Genomic DNA, 20778 nt, shown 5'->3' with positions numbered 1-20778 from the left:
GTAAGAAAAAGGGCCACTTCTTTTCACATTATATGTCAATGACTTGGATGATAGAATTGATGGTTTTGGGCAAAGTTTGCAGAACATATGAAGATAGGTGGAGGGGCAGGTAGTTTTGTGAAAGTGGAGAGGCTGCAGAAGGACTTGGACAGATTAGGAGAATAGGCAAAGAAGTGGCGGATGGAATACGGTGTCAGGAAATGTATGGTCATGTACTTTGGTAGAAGAAATGAAAGGGTAGTCTATTTTCTAAATGGAGAGAATATACAAAAAACTGAAGCACAAACGGACTTGGGAGTCCTTGTGCAGGATTCCCTAAAGGTTAATTTTGAGTCTGTGGTGAGGAAGGCAAATGCAATGTTAGCAGTCATTTCAAGAGGATTAAAATATAAAAGCAAGGATGTAATGTTGAGATTTTTGATAGCACTGGTGAAGCCTTACTTGGAGTATTGTGAGCAGGTTTGGGCACCTTTTCTTAGGAAAGATATTCTGAAACTGGAGAGAATTCAAAGGAGATTCACTAAAATGCTTCCAGGATTGAATGGCTTGTCATGTAAGGAGCGTTTGATGGCTCTGGACCTGTATTCACTTGAATTTAGAAGAATGAGGGGTTGTCCACATTGAAACCTATTGAATGTGAACACCTTGGTAGAGAGAATGTGGAGAGGATGATTGCTATAATGAGAGTGTGTAAGTCCAGAGGACACAGCCTCAGGACACAGCATCCTTTAATAATAGAGATGAGGGGGAATTTCTTTAGCCAGAGAATGCTGAATCTGGAATTCATTGCCAAAGGCAGCTGTGGAGGACAAGTCTTTATGTATATTTAAGGCAGAGGTTGATAGATCCTTGATTGGTCAGGGCATGAAGGGATGCAGGGGAATGCAGGAGATTGGAGCTGAGGGAAAAAATGGATCAGTTATGACGAAATGGTGGAGGAGACTCGAAAGGCCAAATGGCCTAATTCTTCTCCTCTTTCTTATGGTCTTTTGGTCTTAACATGGGGAGAATAAAATAAATTGTGTAGGATTACTGTATGTATTGTGTTTGTTACTCAGGATTGGTGTAAAGATGAGTTTTTGATGATTGGTGCAGTCTCAGTGGACAGAAGGATTTGCTTCTGTTCTGTATCATTATGACTGTGAAACAGTAACTACACTTCAAGAGTCTCAGAATATCCTGGGATCACCCACAGCCTTGCCTAAGTCGACATACTTATTTCTCTTTCAACAAGACAGATTCAATTTATCTTAACAGGAGGGTGTTTCCCATACAATACCACAAGTACTATATCTAAATGTAATATTTCAGAAAGCAATGCAAAAATCAATAGACTTTAAAAGCTGCATGGACAGATGAAACATGCCAACTTGATTTCAAATTTAGGAAGCACTAATACAATTGGTACATTAGTTGTGCTGCCCATATCCGATTACTGGCTTAGCAAGTAGGATGAATCATCACTCAGTGGCTGAGCACATCTCCAATTAAGAACAGAGTAATAGAATGGCTAAGGTAGCAGACAAGTATCAAGAGACTTGTATTGTTAGGTTCAAGCCCTGTCAAGGCAGGAGAAGAATCAAAACTCAAGCAATTAAATAACAATTGCCCAGAGCAATCAAATGCTCTACACTTGAGAAAAAACTAACTTAATTTTTCATAAATTCTAGGTTCCAGGTTGCAAGTTCAGGAACAGTTGTTATTACCTTTTAACCATTAGGCTCCTGACCCATTGTGGATAACTTCACTCACCTCAACACTGAACTGATCCCACAACCTATGGACTCACTTTTACCCTGTCTATGCCTCTCATCATTTTATAAGCTTCTATTAGGTCTCCCCTAGGCATCTGACACTCCTGAAAGAAACAATCCACGTTCATCCAACCTCTTCTTATGCCTCCTGATCAGAGGAACGACAGCAATGTTGAGAGTTTCGATGCCAAATCTTTCAGTGGATATCTACTCCAGTGTAGATGAATGTTTTACGAGTTACCTTCTCTGTGCAGTAGTCCACACACTTATCCACGGACATATTCGGCAAGATGGTGCTGGTAGGCAGGGCGAGTGAAACACTGTCTGGTCTTTTAAAACATCCTCGGAACAAGGCACTCCCATCTGCAATCAGATATCAAAGGTGAAGGGAAAACAGCATGAATATTATACACTCTTTTACTTCTTCCGAATATTATTCACTCTTTTATTTCTCCGTGTTATAACTATGTGCTTAATGGTGAATACTCTACAAAGCTTGAAGGGAAAAAAACTTTATGCTAGCACATATAATTGTGAGCACTAAACAGACATTGCAGAGTGTTGTAGACACAGCTTAGTCCCATGAAAACCATTCTTCCTCCTCCACTTCTAAAACAGCCAACATCATCAAAGGCCTAACTCACCCTAGCCATTCTCTCTTTTGCCTACTTCATTGGGTTGAAGATTCAAAGGCTTGAAAACACACATCGCCAGATTCAAGGACACTAGGCACCACTCTACTGTTATCAGACTATTGAACTGGGACAGTCAGCATGGCTTTGTGAAGGGCAGATCGTGTCTAACAAGCCTGATAGAGTTCTTTGAGGAGGGGACCAGGCATATAGATGAGGGTAGTGCAGTGGATGTAATCTATATGGATTTTAGTAAGGCATTTGACAAGGTTCCACACGGTAGGTTTATTCAGAAAGTCAGAAGGCATGGGATCCGGGGGAGTTTGGCCAGGTGGATTCAGAATTGGCTTGCCTGCAGAAGGCAGAGAGTGGTGGTGGAGGGAGTACATTCAGATTGGAGGATTGTGACTAGTGGTGTCCCACAAGGATCTGTTCTGGGACCTCTACTTTTCGTGATTTTTATTAACGACCTGGATGTCGGGGTAAAAGGGTGGGTTGGCAAGTTTGCAGACGACACAAAGGTTGGTGGTGTTGTAGATAGTGTAGAGGATTGTCAAAGATTGCAGAGAGACATTGATAGGGTGCAGAAGTGGGCTGAGAAGTGGCAGATGGATTTCAACCCAGAGAAGTGTGAGGTGGTACACTTTGGAAGGACAAACTCCAAGGCAGAGTACAAAGTAAATGGCAGGATACTTGGTAGTGTGGAGGAGCAGAGGGATCTCGGGGTACATGTCCACAGATCCCTGAAAGTTGCCTCACAGGTGGATAGGGTAGTTAAGAAAGCTTATGGGGTGTTAGCTTTCATAAGTCGAGGGATAGAGTTTAAGAGTCACGATGTAATGATGCAGCTCTATAAAACTCTGGTTAGGCCACACTTGGAATATTGTGTCCAGTTCTGGTCACCTCACTATAGGAAGGATGTGGAAGCATTGGAAAGGGTACAGGGGAGATTTACCAGGATGCTGTCTGGTTTAGAGAGTATGGATTATGATCAGAGATTAAGGGAGCTAGGGCTTTATTCTTTGGAGAGAAGGAGGATGAGAGGAAACATGATAGAGGTGTACAAGATAATAAGAGAAATAGATAGAGTGGATAGCCAGCGCCTCTTCCCCAGGGCACCACTGCTCAATACAAAAGGACATGGCTTTAAGGTAAGGGGTGGGAAGTTCAAGGGAGATATTAGAGGAAAGTTTTTTACTCAGAGAGTGGTTGGTGCATGGAATGCACTGCCTGGGTCAGTGGTGGAGGCAGATACACTAGTGAAGTTTAAGAGACTACTAGACAGGTATATGGAGGAATCTAAGGTGGGGGCTTATATGGGAGGCAGGGTTTGAGGGTGGGCACAACATTGTGGGCCGAAGGGCCTGTACTGTGCTGTACTATTCTATGTTCTATGAACTGACTTCTTGTGTGATAAAGGTGAACTCTTGACCTCATAATCCACCTCATCATGGCCCTTCCACCTTATTATCTGTCTGTACTACACTTTCTTTGAAGCTGTTATACTGTGTTTTGCATTGTTATTATTTTTCTCTGTTTATTGTGTAATGAATTGATCTGTATGAGTGGTATTCAAGACAAGCTTTCCACTGTATCTCAGTGCACGTGACAATAATAAACCAATTCAATTCTGTGAATCTGACAGCAGAATCAACAGACAATGAATGTTGAGGGCCCCTTGTGGTCACAGGGATGACTAAATTGAGGATGCATTAGAAAATCATGGAGCAAATGCTTCCTGTTTACCCAGCCCTGGAGAAATGATCTCAAGAGTCAGGAGATGTGGGGACGACTGTTCAGGGATCCCGGAAGCAGATGTCGATGAGATTCCACCTGGTGGGTCTTGAAGCAAGGTAAACATTCTGGGATTGTTAATGCTCCTGCCAGCTATCCTGAGGTGAGAGGAAGGTGAGAAACCAGCCATCAAATTGGCAGCAACACACTAAAAATGCTGGAGGAATTCAGCAGAACTGCAGAATCTCTTGTGTTTAGCGAATTGGCAGAACATTTTTATGCATGGAAATAACTATGTCTTCATCTTTTGGTTAGATTATTATAGTCATAGTATTGTAAGCCCTAAACAAGACCCTTCAGCCCATCAGGTCAGGAAGCTATTCTTCCATGCCTTGCCTATTCAAGTGCCTGTCGAAATGCCTCATCAACATAGTAATTGTATCTGATTCTACCACCTTTTCTAGCGTTACATTCCAGATATCAACTACCCTCTGTGTAAAAAATGTTCCCCTTAATTTGTGTGCTGTTTTTGGAAGCTTGCTGTGTATCCACACTTCTTATAGTACAACAGTGCAAGACACAGGTACACAATTGGAAGAGGCCGAATTTCACATTTCCAGCAATCTAGGTTCAACCCTGACCTTTGATGCTGTAGATGTGGAGATTGCTTGTTCTCACAGTGGCCATGTGGGCTTCTTCAGCACCCACCCATGTAGCAATGACGTGTAGGTTGGAGCATGTCAATTGTCCACTGCAAATTGCTCGTAGTGTGCAGGCAAGTAATAGAATCTGGGGGTAGTTGACGTTAATGTGGGGAGAATAAAATGGGTTGGGTAGATTAGTGCAAAAGTGAATAGCACAGACCCAATGAGCTGAACGGCATCTGCTCACTTTAACCTGATGCCCTCTTGTTTTTAGAGGGAGGCCTTCAACTATCTGCCCCTTCTGTGCCTCTCATAACCTTTTATTCTTCTGTCAGGTCACCCCTCAGCCTCTTTTTGTCCAAGGAAAACAAACACAACCTCTCCAAATATAGCTGTGAATTTTGTAGTTTTATATAATAGGTGGCAAGCCAGACCATGAGTTGAATGTAAACACAAATAAAGTTATTGGGGCTAATTGAACTTTGGTATATTTTAAGCAAATTAAGTATTAGTGAGTAACACATACAAAATGCTGGAGGAACTCAGCAAGTCGGGCAGCCTCTATGGAGGGGAAAAATAGTTGATATTTTTAACTGAGATCTTTCATCAAGTTTCAGCTGAAAACATTGACTGTTTATCCCTTTCCATAGATGCTGCTCAACCTGCTGAGATCCTCCAGCATTTTGTGTGTTTCTCTGGATTACCAGCACCTACAGAATCTCTTGTGCTTATTAAGCATTAATGAAGATGAAGTTGTATGAAACCGTAAAATGTTTATTTATTTGCCTTGCTATTTTGCCATGCTCTCGAGGCAGGGGGATCAACATGCAAGACCAGCATTTAATGTTCTTGTAGAGAATAGGGAGCTGCCTTCAGAGAATCATATCAGGAGGCCACTCTGCCTATTGAGTACATGCTGGCCATCAGATGTCAGAGGAGGTCACTAAACCTATTGGGACAATGCTGTCCATCTTTAGGATAATCCAATCCATCCTATTCACCATTCTTTCCCTATAGCTATTATATTCCTTCTTCAATTCCCTTTCAAAAGGCCCGGATAGGCTCTGGTGCCACTGCCCCTGCATCGGTGTACTGCAGCCAATCACCCTGTACAAGGAAATCTTGCTTCACTCCTCGCCTTCGCCACTGCTTGTGTCTTTGGACCTTTACTTTGAGCCTGTATCCCTCAGTCCTTGAAGCATGCACCAACAAGAACAATCAGTGTACAAGTAGGGCACATGGCCTCGCAAGCCTGCCCTGCCCTGCCCTGCTCAGCCCTGCTCGGAGCTCCCTTTTGGAAAGCACTATGGGACCATTGAAACAAAAACTTCAAGCCATTTTAAAAGTTCATTCTCCAGGCAGTTAATCTCTTTGACCATTTTAAATAGATCCTGACCCCTTCCCCCCTTATTTATTACCTCAGTCACTGCACTTTGAATTACTTTTTATAATGCTGTTTACACTGTAAATACATTCTGGTATTTATATATTTATGCACTTTTATTTGATTCCTTTAACTTGCAACTTTATTTTTATATAATTCTCTATTTTTTTAATCATTGTTGTTTTAGTCGCGTGTTGTATCAACACACCACAGCAAATTCCAAACATGTAAGTGTATCTAATGAATCAAGTCAATCCTTGATACAATTATGGCTGCCCTGCCCCAGGCTTCAACTTCTCTTTCTATACGGGGGCAGCCCTCAATTCCCTGATCATTCAAAACGTCCACAATCTCTGGGGAAGAGGGTTGCGGAGCCTGTGAGAAGAAATTCCTCTACAGAATATCTCAGATTGAATTGACTCACCCTTATCTTGTAAAACTATGTGTCTTCATTCAAGATTCGCCCATCACTGGAAACATTGCAACTTTATCTTGTGCCCTCACAAAATTATATACATTTCTATAAAATCAACTCTTCTTTCTGTTCAGCTCCAAGGAATTCAAAACTTGTCAAATATTTGGGTGGAGCATTGACTGATCAGCAGAGAAGTGAGAATGGGAATAACGGGATCCTATTCTGGCTGGCTGCTGGTTACCAGTGGTGTTCCACAGGGGTGGGTGTTGGGACCGCTGCTTTTTACGATGTATGTCAATAATTTGGACTATGGAATTAATGGATTTGTGGCTAAATTTAACGATGATACAAAGATAAGTGGAGGAGCAGGTAGTGTTGAGGAAACAGAGAGCCTGCAGAGAGACATAAATAGTTTAGGTGAATGGGCAAAGAAGTGGCAAATGAAATACAATGTTGGAAAAAATATGGTCATGCACTTTGGTGGAAGAAATAAACAGACTGACTATTATTTAGATGGGGAGAGAATTCAAAATGTGGACATGTAAAGGGACTTGGGAGTCCTTGTGCAGGATACCCTAAACGTTAACCTCCAGGTTGATTCAGTGGTAAAGAAGGCAAATGCAATATTGGCATTCATTTCTAGAGGTATAGCATATAAGAGCAGGGATGTGATGTTGATGCTCTATAATGCGCACATGAGACCACACTTGGAGTATTGTGTGCAGTTTTGGGTTCCTTATTTTAGAAAGGATATACTGAGGGTTCCGAGAAGATTCACGAGAATGATTCCAGGAATGAGAGGGTTACCTTATGAGGAACTTCTGGTACTTATTGGGCTGTATTCCCTGGAGTTCAGGAGAATGAGGGGGGATATCATCGAAACATTCCGAATGTTAAAAGGCCTGAACAGATTAGATATGGCAAAGTTATTTCCCATGGTAGGGGAGTCTAGAACAAGAGGGCACGACTTCAGGATTGAAGAACGTCCATTTAGAACAGAGATGCAGAGAAATTACTTTAATCAGAGGGTGGTAAATCTGTGGAATTTGTTGCCACGAGCAGCTGTGGAGGCCAAATCAGTGGGTGCATTTAAGGCAGAGATAGATAGGCTGTTGATTAGCCAGGGCATCAAATGATATGGAGAGAAGGCAGGGGAGTGGGGATGACTGGAAGAATTGGATCAGGCCATGATTGAATGGCGAAGCAGACTCGATGGGCTGAATAGCCTACTTCTGCTCTATATCTTTTGGTCTTATATCAAGAGACTAGAATCAAATCTCTTTAGGCTAAACTTCCAGTGCAGTACTAAGAGTGTACTGCATTGTCCTTTAATATGGCATTCATATAAGATGCCAGACCAAGAGCCAGTCGCTCACTGAGTTGGGTGTGAGCATCTCTATATGCCATACAGTTTCAGTATTGAAGTCATAAGCTGCATGTATCAGATACTAATTGGCCCCAGCAGTAGAAGGACTTCTACAGATTGAAAGATTGATGTCAGGAGGGAATGTCGTACACCGAAAGATAAGTTAACTAAAAGATAAGTCAAAACGACCATATGACATAGGAGTAGAATTAGGCCATTTGGCACATCGAGACTGCTCCACCATTCAATTATGGTTCCCCGTTTTTCCCTCTCAACCCCATTCCTCTGCCTTTTCCCCATGACTTTGATGCCCTTTACTAATCAAGAACCTCACTTTAAATATAATTAATAACGGCTTCCACAGCTGTCTGTGGCAATGAATTCCACAGATTCACCACCCTCTGGCTAAAGAAATTTCATCTCATCTACATTCTAAAGGGATATTCTTCTATTCTGATTCTGTACCCTCTGGTCCTTGACCTGTCCACCATTTGAAACATCCTCTGCATGTCCACTCTATCTAGACCTTTCAACATTTGACAGATTTCAATGAGATCCCCCCTCATTCTTTTAAGCTCCTCTGAGTACAGGAGAGGCATAGTAGGTAGCAGCTCGTACAATGCTATTGCATTGCTCGCAACCTGGGTTCAATTCCGGCCCCTGTCTGTAAAGGGTTTTTATATTTTCCCTGTGTGTTTCCTCCAGGGGCTCCAGTTTCCTCCAACATTCCAAAGACATATGTGCTAGTAGAGTAACGGTCAAATGGGTGTCATTGGGTGGCTTGGGCTCATTGGGTTGGAAGGATCTGTTACTGTGCTGTATCTCTAAGTAAATAAATACAGGCTCTGAGCTATCAAACATGCTTCATTCATTAACCCTTTCATTCATGGGATCATTCTCATAAACCTCCTCCGGATTCCCTCCAATGCCAGCACATCCTCTCTAAGATAAGGGGCCCAAAACTGCTCACAATACTTCAAGTGCGGTCTCACCAATGCCTTATAAACCACACAATACTTCCAGTATGTGAGACTCAGGCTCTGCTAAGTAATTATGACAAATGCTGAACTGTGGCAATAGTGAAATAAAAACCAGATACATTAAGTATGTGTAAAATTATAGACACAAGGGAACCTGCAGATGCTGGAACCCCAGAGAAACCTACACACACAAGGCTGGAGAAACTCTACAGATCAGGCACATCCACGAAGGGGAATGAACAGCTGACATTGCGAGCCAAGACCTTTCTTCAGGAAAAATTATAAAAAGATTTTCTTCTTTAATTTTAACTAGAGGGTTATTACTCTTTCATTCTGTACAATTGTAAATGAAGTTGAACCTAAACTGCTTGGAAACTGATGAAACGGCAGACAAAACACCGAGTGGAGTGACAGTTTTCCATTTTGTGTTACTGATTTCAATGATCAGCATCCTCCTTCAACTCCAATTTTACTGGCTTCCCTCACTCTGCTATGAAGCGTTAAATCAGTTTCTTTTCATTGCAGTTTCACATACTGCTAATGAAATCACTGGTTGTTAAACGTGTAACATTCGCAGAATGCAATCTCATCAGCAGGAATGAATAAAGAAACACAACAGCATGCACCTGTACTAATGCTGCTTTAACACTTTATAAGCAGATAATGAGCCACTTAACCCAGATTAATGATAAGAGGTTCCATCCCCACACACTGCGGTATGCTTGACGTGCAGGCTGCGAATCGTTCCCACTATTTCCTGTACTCAAATTTCAGATCAATTTTGTTACTGGACCCTACTTCAAACTCAAACCCCTCCAAACACCATTTTACCCCCTCCCTTCCAAATCTAACACAATTCTTATCGCACACAAAATACTGGAGAAACTCAGCTGATCAGACAGCATTGGTCTCATTGAAGGGTCTTGGTCTGAAATATCGACTGTTCTTTTCCTCCATAGAGGTTTGTTGACCTGCTGAGTTCCTCCTGTATTCTTTTGTGCGTTACTTTGTATTTCCAGCATCTGCGAAATCTCCTGTGTATACAGTGCTAAATAATAATATATGCTCAGTGGCCACTTCATGAGATACCTCCTAATAAAGTGGCCACTGGGTGGACGTTCGTGGTCTTCTGCAGTGGTAGCCCATCCACTTAAAAGTTCAATGTGCTGAGCATTCAGAGAAGCTCTTCTGCAAACCACAGTTGTAATGCGTGGGTATGCGAGTTACTGGCACCTTCCTGTAAGCTTGAACCAGTCTGGTTATTCTCCTCTGACCTCTCTCATTAACAAGGTGTTTTCGCCCGCAGAACTGCCACTCACTGGATTTTTTTTTGTTTTTCACATGACTCTGTAAATTCCAGAGACTGTTGTAGATGTTCTGTGAAAATCCTAGGAAATCAGCAGCTTCTCAGATAGTAAAATAAACCATCTGGCACCAATAATCATTCCATAGTCAAAATTACTCTGATCACATTACTTCCCCATTCTGATGATTGGTTTGAACAACTACTGAACCTCTTGGCCATGTCTGCCTGCTTTTATGTGTTAAGTTGCTGCCATATGATTGGCTGATTATTAATGAGTAGGTGTACCTAATAAAGTGCCTACTGAGTGTAGAGTCGCAGAATCACGCTCCATGGAAACGAGACCTTTGGCCCACTCAGTCCGTTTTGCACTCTACAATATCAAATTACCAATTTACCAATAGTGAACAAGAAGTCTGTTTTGCATCATCCTCCAAGATTTATCTCACCAACAGAATAAAAACTGTAGAGATGTAGAGGGTCTTTTCCCTGGGACTTACTCCTCAACAGAATGGGGGAGTAAAAAAGCGACTGAGGTGGCGTACCAGCATCTGAACATGTGAGGCAGGGGTGTGGAAGAGTGACAGCCATTGTTTGATACATGCCTGTATCACCAGTTTTTGCACAGATGCACAGTAGAGAGCATCCTGACATGCCGCATCAACAACTGCTGTGGAAGTTGCACAGCAACAGACAGAGGGGCTTGGAAACAAGAGATCCCCAGCACAGCCTAGCTACCATCAAGGACATACATACAGAGAGGGGACGGAAAAATGCCAGCAATGTCATGAAAGATCCTACCCACTCTGCTCACCTCATCAGGGAAGAGCTACGATTTATCCACGTCAGGACCACAAGACTCAAAAACAGTTACTTTCCCCAAGCAGTAAGGCTGATGAACACCTCCACCCAGTAACCCACCCCTCCACGCCCTCCCCCACCATCACTACTTTATTATTTCCTGACAAAGGCACCTTGTGTACAGACACTCCTAGCCTAGTATCAATTTCTGGATAGTCAATCAATGTATATAAACTATCTTAAGTCTTTATATTCATTGTGTTTTAGTTCTGTTATTGTGTTCTTTATCTTACTGTGTTTTTTTGTGCTGCATCAGATCCAGAGTAACAATTATTTTGTTCTCCTTTACATTTTCTGTTTGTGCTAGTAGAGAATCCATTGAATGCATTGAATCATTGAATCTTAAATCTTCTACCAGGTTTTATCTCTTCAACAGAGATGGAAATTTTTAGAGGTATAGAGAGTCTCATCTCCAGGATTGACTCCTAAAGGATCGGGGCGGAAAAGAGCAACAGGACAGGAGTAACAACATCTGATTATGCAAGAGGCGGGAATATGGAGGAGTGGCAGCCATTGGCTGATGCATGTCCGAATCTCCATCAAAAAAAAAATACCCCTTTAAAGTCTTTAGCAGCTGTTGCCCATGTTACTGGACTGTTTCCTCTATTCCTGTGAGCCATTCTGAAGTAATATTCTGTACATTAATTGAAGGAGCTGATCATGTCATTCTAGTGAGTCAGTGAATAAATGCTAATATACGCCTCAGAGGAGAAGCAAATTACAGAAAATGATGCATTAAATAACAATCATTACAATCTACTTTAACTAAGGTATTCAAAATTAAATTACATTTCACTTAGTCAGTGTCATGCAAACAAATTAACACGTGTGCTACTCCACACAGAGATTTATTTGAGGCTAGTATTGCTTGATTGAATTCTTAGAAAATTACAAAATAGTCAAAATACTTTTGATGCATTTGCTTTTTGTTTTATTGTGTGGTTTCTGCTCTGGTGTCAGTCCTGTCCCAGTGGGTCAGACCTTTGCTCTGTTGAGGAGATGTGTATCTTTCTCCAGAGACCTGGGAGAGCAAATGCCTGGACTGACTAGGAGGTGCACTTACTGAATGAGCAGCCAGTGTTCTGGACCATTGGCTCAGAGGCACGAGCTTGAATCCCAGCATGGCAGCTGGGGACTTCAATTCAACTCATTAAATAAATCCCACATTAAAGTGTAACTCAGTAACAGTGACAGTAAAACTACTGGACTGTTGGAAAAACCCATTTGGTTCTCAAATGGATTCTGCTTTGCACTCAGTTACTCTTACCAATCATAAAAAGTAGCTGAATGAGCAGTTGAATCACTAAGACATTTCAGGTTATGGACCAAATGCTGGTCTGTGGGATTAGTATAGATAAGTACCTGAAAGTCAGTGTGAACTTCGCTCAACTTCACTTGCCCCATTATTGAAATGTTCCCACAAACCATGGACTCACATTCAAGGACTCTTCATCTCATGTTCTCGATATTTATTGCTTATTTATTTATTATTATTGTTATTTATTTTTGTATTTGCACAGCTTGTTTTTTTTTACACATTGGTTGAACTCCCAAGCTGGTGTTCTCTTTCAATGATTCTCTTATGGATATTGCTCTATCATGGATTTATTGAATATGCCCTCAAGAAAACGTATCTCAGGGTTGTATATAGTGATGTATATGTACTGTGGTAATATAATTATTTTGAACCTTGAGCATGGTGGGCCGAGGGGCTTATTTCCCTGTTCTATAACTCTCTGTGACTAATTGGATGTCAGGGATAACTTATCAGCTCTTTATTGAGATATTGAGTGTGGCTGTAGTTCTTATAATGCTTCGAATCTCCAGGATTGATCTATCATCTATTTATTTATTTAGATATACAGCACAGAACAGGCCCTTCCAGCCCAATGAGCCTTGCCGCCCAGTGACCCATCTACCTATTTAACCCCAGTCAAATCACAGGACAATTTACACTTTACAATTAACATCTTCGGACTGTGGGAAGAAACTGGAGTACCTGGAGGATCTGCAGTTCATGGGAAGAATGCACAAACTCCTTACAGACAGTGCTGGAATTGAATTCCAAATTCTGGAACACTCTGAGCTGTAATAGCGCTGCATTAACTGCTGCATCCTGTGGCACCCCACTTCATGGAGGTGAGCTACCACTTCAGTAAAGGCAAACAACTTAGTCTAGAGTCAACTGCACCATGTGGAAGATGTAATTAAACAAATTTAATTAGTCTTCTGTTGAAATCTTCAAAGATGAGTAATGCACAGACCAATAAGGGGAATTAATTTATCAACAATTCTAATTAAAGAAAAGTCACCAGTGTGACCTATAAATCAACTCCAGCGAAAGTGTGCAGGCAAATCCATTGCCCAGGAGGAGGATGTCTTTAATGGGAAGCCGAGACAGGCAAGAGATTGCTGATATATGGCAAGTTGTTTCCCTGGTGGAATGACACTTCACTGAACAAATATAGTTGTTGTCAAGAAAGAACTTAACACAGAAAACCCTTCTAGTTTTCCTTTTGTAATTTTATCAAGGCAGTGGAAATAAATTATGAGCTGTACTTGTTTTGCATTCAGCTGACAGAAAGGATCCTCAGTTGGTTCTGGAGAGATTTTTCAAAGTCTTCACAACACCACAACAGTCTGCATTTACATAGAGACTAAACTATTTTAAGGTGCTTCACTGGAACATTATAAACAACCAGAAAAAAATTGACCAGGTCAAGTAAGGAGATAACCCAGATGGCACAACCTTGGCCGAAAAAGGTGCATTTTTGTAAATACACCCACTTACTTACAGATGTTACACTGCTAGTGTTTAGGGCAGACATGCAAGTCCCCACCTCTGGCAGTGTTTAGGGCTTCCATAAGACCATAAGATATAGGAACAGAATTAGGCCATTTGGCCCGTCAAGTCAGCTCTGCCATTCCATCATGGCTGATCTATTTTTCCTCTCAGCCTCAGTCTCCTGCCTTCTCCCTGTATCTCAATCAGGAACATATCAACTTCTGCCTTAAATATACATAAAAAGTTGGCCCCCAAAGTTGCCTGTGGCAATGAATTCCACAGATACACCACTCCATGGCTAAAGAATTTCCTCCTCATCTCTGTTCTAAAAGGGCGCTCCTCTATTCTGAGGCTGTGTCCTCTGGTCTTAGGCTCTCTCACCATCCTCTCCACATTCATTCGATTAAGACCTTTCGGCATTCGATAGGATTCAACGAGGTCACCCCTTATTCCTCTGAATTCCAGTAAATACAGACACAGAGCAATCAGACACTTCATATGACAAGCCATTCAATCCTGGAATCATTTTTGTAAACCTCCCTTGAACTCTCTCCAGTTTTAGCACATCCTTTCTAAGACAAGGGGCCCAAAATTCCTCTCAATACTCCAACTAAGGCCGCACCAGTGCTTTATAAAGTTTCAACATTACATCCTTGCTTTTATATTCTAATCTTCTTGAAATGGATGCTAACATTACATTTGCCTTCCTCACCACTGACTCATCCTGCAAATTAACATTTAGGGAACCCTGCACAAGGACTCCCAAATCTCTTTGCGCTTCAGTTTTTTGTATTTTCTCTCCATAGTCCATGTTTTGATTTCTTCTAGCAAAATTCATGACCATACACTTCCTAACACTGTATTCCATCTGCCATTTCTTTGCCTATTCTCCTAATCCGTCAAAGTCTTTCTGTAGCCTCTCTTCTTCCTCAAAACTACCTGCTCCTCCATCTATCTTCATATCACCTGCAAACTTTGCAACAAAGCCATCAATTTCATTATCCAAATCATTGATGTATAACGTAAAAAGAATTGCTCCCAACACAGACCCCTGTGGAACACCAGTAGTCACTGGCAGCCAGCCAGAAAAGTCTCCCTTTATTTCCACTTTTTGCCTCCTGCCAATCAGCCACTGCTTTATCTATGCTAGAATCTTTCTTGTAATAATTCCTTGTCAAAGGCCTTTTGAAAATCCAAATACACAACATACACCAATTCTCCCTTGTCTATCTGCTTGTTCTATTCTCAAAGAATTCCAACAGATTTGTTGGGCAAGGTTTTCACTTTTGGAAACCATGCTGACTATGGCCTATTTAATCATGTGACTCCAAGTACCCTGAGATCTCATCCTTAATAACTGACTGCAACATCTTCCCAACCACTGAGGACTGACTAACTGGCCTATACTTTACTTTCTTCCACCTCTCTCCCTTCTTGAAGAGTGGAGTGACATTTGCAATTTTCCAGTCTTCCGGAACCACTCCAGAATCTAGTGATTCTTGAAAGATCATTAGTATTGCCTCCACAATCTCTTCAGCCACCCTTTTCAGAACCCTGGTGTGTACACTGTCTGGTCCAGGTGACTTATCTACCTTCAGACCTTTCAGTTTCCCAAGAGCCTTCTCTCTAGTAATGGTAACTTCACACACTTCATGACCCCTGACACCTGGAACTTCCACCATACTGATTGTGTCTCCCTGGTGTGGTGGTGAGTGGATGGGGGAGGGCCAACATGTGTGAAATGGAAGAGATGCAGGTGAGGGCAGAGTTGATGGTGGAGGAAGGAAAGCCCCTTTCCTTGAAGAAGGAGGAAGTCTCAGTAGTTCTGGAATGAAAAGTCTCATTCTGAGAGCAGATGCAGTGGAGACAGAGGAACTGTGATAAGGAGATGGCATTTTTACAATTAAACAAGTGGAACAAGTGCCACAAGTACCCTGACACCTCCTCCCTCACTACCATTCATGTCCACAAATAGTCCTTCCAGGTGAGGTGACTCTTCACCTGTGAGTCTGTTGGGCTCACCTACTGCGTCCTATGCTTCCAGTGTGACCTCCTGTATACCCGACGTAGATTGAAAGACTGCTTCGCCGAGCACATGTCAGAAAAAGCGGGATCTCCCAGTGGACACCAATTTCACTTCCACTTCCCATTCCCTTTCCAACATGTCAGTCCATAGCCTCCTCTATTGTTACAATGAGGTCACACTCATCGTTGGAGGAGCAACACTTTATATTCTGCCTGAGTAGCCTCCAATCTGAAGGCATGAATATCGATTTCTCAAACTTTTGGTAATGCCCCCCTCTTTCTCCTTCACCATTTTCCATTCCCGTTTTCCTCTCTCTCCTTTTCTCCTTACCTGCCCATCACCTCCCTTTGGTACTCCTTCTCCTTCCCTTTCTTCCACGGTCTTCCACCCTCTCCCGTTGGATTCCCTCTTCTCCAGCCCTTTATCCCTTTCACCAATCAACTTCCCACTCTTTAATTCACCCTTCCCTCTCTCCATGCTTCACCAATCAGCTTACCACCTTGTATTTCTTCTGCCTCCCCCTCCCCCACCTTCTTGCTCTGATTTTTCCTCTTTCTTCCCAGTCCTGATGAAGGGTCTTAGCCCAAAACATCAGCTGTTTACTTTTTCCACAGTTGTGGGCATGCTTTGTTGGCACTACATGGCGGCACTTGTAGGTTGCCCCCAGCACATCCTCGGACAGTGCTGACCGTTGACACTATTGACGCATTTCACTGTATGTTTCTGTGTTTCGGTATACATGTGATAAATAAAGGTCACCTTTGAAATTTTAAATGAGAGCTTCAGCAGTTCAGAGAACAGAGGATATCAGTTGTCGTGGTCTTGCTATGAGTTCTGTACATGGGAAGGTGATAATGTCCATGTTTAAAGACAATTAAGTAACAACATCAGAAAATGAACTTGAAGTATTGATACACTTCAAGTGGAACAAAGGGCAGAGTTTTTAAACTAGCTCCTCTTTCCCCAGGTTCCAATGTGTCAAAGAAGATCTTTGAAGTATACATCTGGAAACAAACTATTTCCTGAAACCATCAATTCAACCTTGCAGTCTCTCATTCTTCCACACCTTGAATAAAAAGCTGGGAAATACACCCAGCAGCCACCTTGTTAGGTACACCTGTACACCTGCTTGTTAGGTACACCTGTACACCTATACACCTGCTTGTTAATGCAAATATCTAATCAGCAATCACACGGCAGAAACTCAGTATATGAAAGCATGTAGACATGGGATGGTCAAGAGGTTCAGTTCTTGCTCAGACAAAACATCAGAATGAGAGAATGGGGAAGAAATGTGATCTAAGTGACTTTGACCATGGAATGATTGTTGGTGCCAGTCAGGGCGTTTTGAGAATCTCAGAAGCTACTGATCTCCTGGAATTTTCACACACAACAGTTTCTAGAGAGTTTACAGATTATTTTTTTTTCACCAAAAAAAAAAATCAGTGTGTGGCTGTTCTATGGGCGAGAACAGCTTGTTAATGAGAGAGGTCAGAGGAGAATGGTCTGACTGGTTCAAATTGATAGGAAGGCGACAGTAACTCAAATAACCATGCATTTCAGCAGTGCTGTGCAGAAAAGCATCTATGAACACACAGCAGATCAAACCCTGAAGTGGACGGGCTACATCAACAGGAGACTACGAATATATACTCTGTGGCCACTTTATTCAATATGCGAGGTACCTGATAAAGTGGCCTCTGAATAGAGGTGAATTCATTAAGTACAAAATGTAATAGGCAGCATTGAATGTGCCTGAAGAAATTCAGTAACAAGCTGATTTTGCACAATCATTTTTCATTTGTTACGCATCTATTCAAAAGAGGTTCCCAGTTAACTTAAAAGCTTCATTCCCTTTAAAGTGTGCAGGCACTCTGTCCTTTCTCTTTAAAATGATGCAGGCACTCTGACTTATCTACACAGAAGGAATGACAGAATAAATTATGGACACAAACGACCTTGGTGCCATCATTGGCTGTACTTGGATGGCAATTATTCTAAAAGGGATTGTGCTGCATTTTTGCCACATTTTCTCCACAAACTTTACAATGACAGGTGTTAGTTTCAGTAATAAAAACAGAAAGAAGTTGTAAATATTCAGCATTTATAGAGAGATATAAACAGAGGTAATATTTCAGGTCAATGATCCTATAGAGAAGCTGGGAAGAGCTATAGAGTTGTAGAGAGATATAAAGTTTCAGAGAAAGGGAGCTGGGGCAGACATATTATCACTAGGTTGTGGAATCAGTTCAGTTTAGAGGTGAGTGTAGTTATCCACGACTTTTCAGGAACCTGATGGTTGTAGGGTAATAACTATTCCCGAATCTGATGGTGTGGTACCAAAGGCTCATCTGAGCGTTGAACAGCCATACCCTTATTCTGAGAAAGTACAGCCATGTATCACTTTAAATACTCTCTCAAGGAGACTGAGGATGTTTCAAATTCATTTTTCAGGTACTGGGCCTAATAATGGATACAAATGGATAATATATCAAATTTTATAATATTTCTTTCATCACAGGCTACACAGAAATGGAATATAGGAAAGATATCATTAGTTCTTAATTACCTTTTACATAAGTGCAATGATTATGGAATTTGTAATTAGGGATTTTGCCTTTGCATACTGCCCATCAGTAGCTGGGAGGCATACGAACAATGTCAGCTCAGTAAAGACCTCTGACCCATTTGGGCCTGTCTTTGTAAGCCCATCAGTTGTGCCTTAGTGGGTAATATTCTTACCGCTGATACTGAAGGCTGTGGAGTCAAATACTGGGACGGCACGGAAGTGTAGAGGTTAGCATAACAATTTCCAATGCCAGAGGAATCTGTAAGGAGTTTGATATGCTCTGTCTGTGACTCTGGGTGCTCCAGTTTCCTCCCACATTCCAAATCTGTATGGTTAGGGTTACGCAGGCTATGATGGTGCCAGAAGTGTAGCAACTCTTGCTGGCTGCCCAGCACAATCTTCGCTGATTTGATTTGATGCAAACAATGCAAAAGACATACAGGTTAGTTGGTCACTTTGGTGAATTTCAGCGGGAAGGGCTTGTTGTTTGGCCAGAAGGGCTTGTGTATCTCTAAATAAAAAAAATACTCCAGGTATTGAGTATGAACATCTAGGCTGATGCATTGAAGCCTTCCTGCATCGTTTGACATTAATGAAATATTGAACTGAGCCCTGTTCTCTGAGATGTGTGTGATACCCTGAACAGAAAAGGAGTCCCTGATGTCCTGAACAACAGCAAGCCCACATTCCAAATTACTGGAAAAAACAAACTGCATTACCTACTAATTATCCAGTTACTGAGTGTGGGGGCACAAACTGGCTGTTGTGTGCCCAAGATTACCACAGTGACAGTGAAGCAATTCATAGGATGTTGAGTAATTCGGCATGTCTTTGAAAATCAATGAAGGGTGCTACCAAAATGTAGAAGTTTCATTTTAATTCCTCTAGTAATTATTCATCGTCACATTGAAACAGGCTTTATTCAAATACAAAAGCTTGAAAGCACGTACCAAGGAGAGTTTCTACCCTGCTGTTATAAGACTAATTAACAGCTGCCTAATACAATAAGTTGGACTCCTGGCCTCAAAACATAGCTCATCACACAAATACTACAAGTGTGATCTCAACAACATCCCTGTACAATTCAAATTCAAAATTAAAGTTTTGTTAGCAAAAAGCATATATATCACCATATGCTGTGGTGAGATTCATTTTCTTGCAAGCATTTACATGATATAAAGACTTATAATAGAATTAATGAAAAACTATACATAAATAAAGACTGACAAACAATCAATTTGCAAAAGTAGTCAAACTGTGCAAGTAAAAAATAAATAATACTGAGAACATGAATTGTGGAGCCCTCACAATGAATCGATAGTTGTGGGGTCAGGTCAGCATCGAGGTGTGTGAAGTAATCCACGCTAGTTTAGGAGTCTGATGGTTGAGGGTTAATAACTGTTCCCGAACCTGGTGGAGTGGGTCCTAAATCTCCAGTATCTCCTGCCTGAGGGTGGTAGTGCGAAGTGTGCATGGCCTAGGTAGTGGGGTTCTTGATGATGAAGCTGCTTTCTTGTAGCAGTGCTTCATGTAAATGTACTCACTGATAGGGAAGGGCTTTGTGATGGACTCGGCTGTATCCATAACATTTTGTAGACTGTTCCATTCCAGGGCACTCATGTTTCCATACCAGGCCGTGATGTAACCAGACAGAATACTCTCCATTGTGCACCTATAGAAGTTTTAGATGACATGTCAAATCTACACATACAAGGGAGAGGTACACTAAGAAAGTAGAGGTGCTGGCGTGCCTTTATAATGAAACCTACGTGCGGGTCCCAGGACAGATCCTGCGATATGGTAGCAACAAGGAATTTAAAGTTACTGATCCTCCCCATCTCCGATCACCTAATGAGGACTGGTACTTGGACCTCCGGCTTCCTGCTCTTTGGTTTTGTTGATGTTGAGTGAGAAGTTGTTGTTATTATAACAATGTTTCTCTATTCTAAACTCCAACCCTTTTACAATAAAGACCAATATACTGTCTTCACTCTGCATTACTCACTGCACCTGCCTGGCAACCCTTTCATTTGATTTATGCAAAATAACACTTAGATCTCTCTATACTTCACTCATTTACAATCTAGCTCCATTAAGATGATACCTTTTTTTGATTCTTCTTAGCAAGATCCTCATGCTTTCTCACATTAAGCTCCATTTACCAAGATTTCACCCAAACGATCTCTATTCTGGAGTCACAAGAGACTGCAGACACTGGAATCCGGAGCAGGACAATGAGCTGGTGGAGGAACTCAGTAGGTCAGGCAGCATCTGTGGAGGTAACTGAAGGGTCCAGATGAAAGGTGTTGACCTGAAATGTCAACG

At 41.8% G+C, this 20778-nt stretch overlaps 1 protein-coding gene across 1 annotated transcript in view; it reads right to left on the bottom strand.

Moving 5' to 3' along the window:
- The window catches only part of LOC140190771 (sialate:O-sulfotransferase 2-like), a 228077-nt gene that overhangs the window by 74620 nt on the left and 132679 nt on the right, over positions 1-20778 (bottom strand). The window contains exon 4 of the mRNA XM_072247606.1: positions 1996-2117. Coding sequence (XP_072103707.1) covers positions 1996-2117 — 122 coding nt within the window. The remainder of the gene's footprint in view (positions 1-1995; positions 2118-20778) is intronic.

The sequence above is a fragment of the Mobula birostris genome, chromosome 31, assembly GCF_030028105.1.
Source record: "Mobula birostris isolate sMobBir1 chromosome 31, sMobBir1.hap1, whole genome shotgun sequence".
NCBI lineage: Eukaryota > Metazoa > Chordata > Chondrichthyes > Myliobatiformes > Myliobatidae > Mobula > Mobula birostris.
The sequence above is the reverse complement of the archived record's forward strand: the minus strand, read 5'-3'. Positions and strand labels throughout refer to the sequence as shown.